Here is a 3889-nt window from a genome sequence, read left to right as displayed (position 1 = left end):
AAAGCTTTATAATATACTTTCTATTTATTGTTGCTAGATTCATTAATATCAACATGTTTTTCTCTTCAATATAGCAAGATCAATATCCATAACACTAAGGTGAAATAGGAATTGCTCATTACAGTCAAAGAAATTAAGCCCATTAAACATTGATACAGACAATACATGAAAATTCATCAGATTGGGAACTGATACTTCATAATGAAATTTCACATAAGTATTGAGTCATTAAGCACATTTTTTCCGCATAACATGCAAATTAAAATTAAGGTATATTGACATTCTCCTTTCGGTGATACATTAACATGTAACGCACATGGTGCTAAAAAAATTATAACACCAATGGAAACTAAAACATGTATTAGTCATAATTACATGCTACCTTTGGGAATATAAGTAAAATTAATGATGACAACAAAATTGTATACAAATATATTAATTAATTATAAGAACAAATAATCAACCTTTACATTATTTGTAAATATCTTATAATAATAAATTTCAATATACTCATAAAATAATAAACATATAACATAGCATCCTTTATTTTATGAGTAATTGATATAAATTACTACTAACTTAGAATTAAATAAATATAAAAATTTGGTCACATTGGTGACTAATAAATCCATCATACATGTAATTCAAAACAAATATATTACATGAACATGTTATAACCATACATAACACTTTCATTTTCTCATTGAAGTTCAATTCATATATTTGTTTTATCTTTTTCTCTTGTATAGAAAAACAAAAAGTTACATTTTTTTATTATGACACAATAATAGAAAATTATTAAATAGAAACAAAAAATAATTAGCTTCTATATTAACTAAATTAGATACTATTTTAGAGATTAAAAACTTATTGGTATCTAAATTAGTTTATATTATTGATAAATAGTTTTTAAATTGGTATCTAATTAGCTAGCAAGGTTTTAGCTACCAATTGTTTAGATTTTAAAGTTGGTAGCTAAAACCTTGGTAACTAAAACCTTGATAGCTAATTAGATACCAATTTAGAAACTATTTATTAATAATAGAAACTAATTTAGATACCAACAATTAACAGCTAATTATTTTTCTCTAAATTTGGTTAGTATTTAATGGTTTTCTTTTAGTGACATTATACACAAACATCAATCTATGTGTACAAATAGAAGGACAAAACTCTACCATTCAATCAAATAATATGCAACAAAAAGTCCATAATCATAATATAAGATCAAAATAAATCCTTTCTCATATCCATCATACGTAAAAAAATTTATAAATTAAAAATCCCTAAATTTCATAATTAGGATTTATAAAACTATGAGAAAACATACGAGGGGAATTGCATAATTTCAAAACTATGCTCTGATACCACATATAAAATGTGTGTAAAAACGTATCAGTTTTCAAAAAACTGGATATATAGAAAACCAAAAATAGGATCTTAGAATTAGATAATTCTCCCATATATATATATTAAAGGAAAAGTATGTATACTTTTCTCCATAAGATAGTACTATTTGGTAATCTAAAGATTCGATGAGATGTACGACTCTTGTAGAGATAGTTCTCCACTGCTCTAAGATCTAATTAGATGAATGACGATTGAAAGTTTGACTCCCTTTGACTTACTATTCTATGATCTCTTACTTAATGAATTTATGGTAGAGAAACATACATATACATAGTTGTCAAGAACCTTGTCTCTACCTTAGTAGTTTATATAGATATAAACCATTATTGTACTTGGCTCATCAAATAGCAATAATTATCAGACTCCTCATTAATTCAATTAATGTTTTATCATATATTATTAATTTTGTACCAGTCGGGGTTGGATGGTTCCGGAATGTCTTGGTACTCGGCATCGACCAACATGTTTAAATGCATTAAGGTTAAATGATGATTAACAAGGCTAAGTCATACGGAAAATTAAGCAATGCACCCTTAATCATGATCCACATGCTAATCTCGGCCCAACAGTAACAGGGTCCATCACAACCATATAAATAGACGCAACAACCAAGGCAAATGTATGTCATTATTACACATTAATTGTAATGAATACCGAACACTTACTTGAGTGTCGGAGTACCTTTTGCATGTATCCTTCCGACCGAGAGCAGAAGGTAGAGAGCAAGAAACAAAGACTGACTGAAGTTAAAGAGTTAATTGTTCAACCGGTAGGAGATTCTCTCGGTCCCTCTATACAATAACAAATTTCATTACCTATTACTCCATTTAAATAACAACTCTCATATAAGACATAAAACCTTACATAAAATACATAATCTTTATTCTTTTTTACATTTGTCCCATTTAATTTTCTTAAAATATTTCCTACATCAAACAAATAAAGAAGACAATCTAAATTTTTCAATTTTTTTACCAATTTATCGTGGACCTGGAAAAGCAAGCCGTGCCCCCCATTCTGACTTTATCCATCCTCAACCTAGTACATAATAAGTCACACGACCTTGAGTTTGTCTTGCTATAACTTCCCTTGTTAGCTGTCAAATAGCGTAACTTGACCATCTCTCCCTTTTCATTTGCACACACCTTCCCTCTCATTTCGCACAAGCACCAACGGTCAACTCATTTCATCTACTCTCACCTTTTTCAGCCGTCAATTACAACCCACCCATATTGTATAAATAATGCCAAACGTTAACCCTTTCTCCACACAACATCTTTTGCCACACACCCAATTCAGCCCCTTCTCTTCCAAAATCACTCTACTCAATTCCTTCAATTTCCATAGCCAAAAAAACTTACCTTTTTCTACTATGGCTAGTGGTGGATGCAGCCGGGGACCTGTTAAGGTTGTGATAATCAACACCCAATACGTTGAAACCGATGCCACGAGCTTCAAATCTGTGGTGCAGAAGCTTACGGGTAAAGATTCCGACACATCGGAACCACAGGCTGAAAGAAAAAGACACGACAAAGGTGGGACGGAGAGGTCGTTTTTTATGAGAGATCTGTCGTTTAAGGACTTCGATAGGTTACTCCGAGAGATGCCACCGCTAAACGACCTCTGGGCTGATTAAACGACTTCCTTATCTTCTGCGCGCAGGTTTATGTATATATAGATATACTTTTTGTATCTGATTTACTGATTTTATTCAGTTTGAGTGTACACCACACATACATATACGTACATTTCTTGTTTTGTTGGAGGGGTGTATATACGTATTTAGAGCTTGTGGGCCTGTATTTGTTCATTTAATAATTTTAATATTGTTTCAGTATACTTACATTGATGTTCTTTAATAGTTGGTTCTACTGTATCTATCTGTCCATCTCTATCAATCTTATCGAATTAATTAATATAACTAGTTTAGACTAAGACCATTGTGTCAAAGATTGTTGATTTTAAATTGAGAGGATCAGAAAGAAGCAACTGGGTTAGTTCTTTAATTTTATTATGTTATTATCTGTACTTTTAATTTAAAAAGTTGATTGCTGTTTTCAACTGTGTATAATCGTCGTAAAATTTTAGTTATAATTACTTTAAGCGTAAGAAAATAAATACTTTGAATGAAAATAAGACAATTTGTTTTAGACGAATAAATCCAAATTTATTAAAAAAACAAAAACACATTGTATGCTATTATGTATAATATAATAACATGTAAATGGATTTTGATATTGTATTGAAACTCATTGTATTTTATATTCAACCATTGTATTTTATATTCCACCTTGAATGAGAGAAAGTTAAATCTTGATCACTTGTTTAATAAATAAAACACATAACTAATGGTTTGTATATTAAAAGAAAACAATTTTCAATCAAGAATAAAATTCTAAAATAATTTTAAAAAAGAAAATAATTTGAACATATCATCAACTAACATAGTTTCGTATTTATTGTTACTCATTTTTTAAAA

The 3889-nt window shown here is 29.4% G+C and overlaps 1 protein-coding gene across 1 annotated transcript; it reads left to right on the top strand.

The window, feature by feature from the left end:
• The first annotated feature begins 2782 nt into the window (after positions 1-2782).
• LOC137833888 (VQ motif-containing protein 1) lies at positions 2783-3046 on the top strand. The gene has a single exon (XM_068641959.1). The coding sequence runs from the start codon at positions 2783-2785 to the stop codon at positions 3044-3046; it is 264 nt and encodes an 87-aa protein (XP_068498060.1).
• Positions 3047-3889: the final 843 nt, after the last annotated feature.

Source organism: Phaseolus vulgaris, chromosome 5 (assembly GCF_051622355.1).
Source record: "Phaseolus vulgaris cultivar YP4 chromosome 5, ASM5162235v1, whole genome shotgun sequence".
NCBI classification, from domain to species: Eukaryota; Viridiplantae; Streptophyta; class Magnoliopsida; order Fabales; family Fabaceae; genus Phaseolus; species Phaseolus vulgaris.
This window is presented reverse-complemented; position numbering and strand designations above follow the sequence as displayed.

What these genes read in the sequence shown, in the direction of transcription:
- LOC137833888 (XM_068641959.1), top strand. Translation starts at nt 2,783, where the DNA reads ATGGCTAGTGGTGGATGCAGCCGGGGACCTGTTAAGGTTGTGATAATC.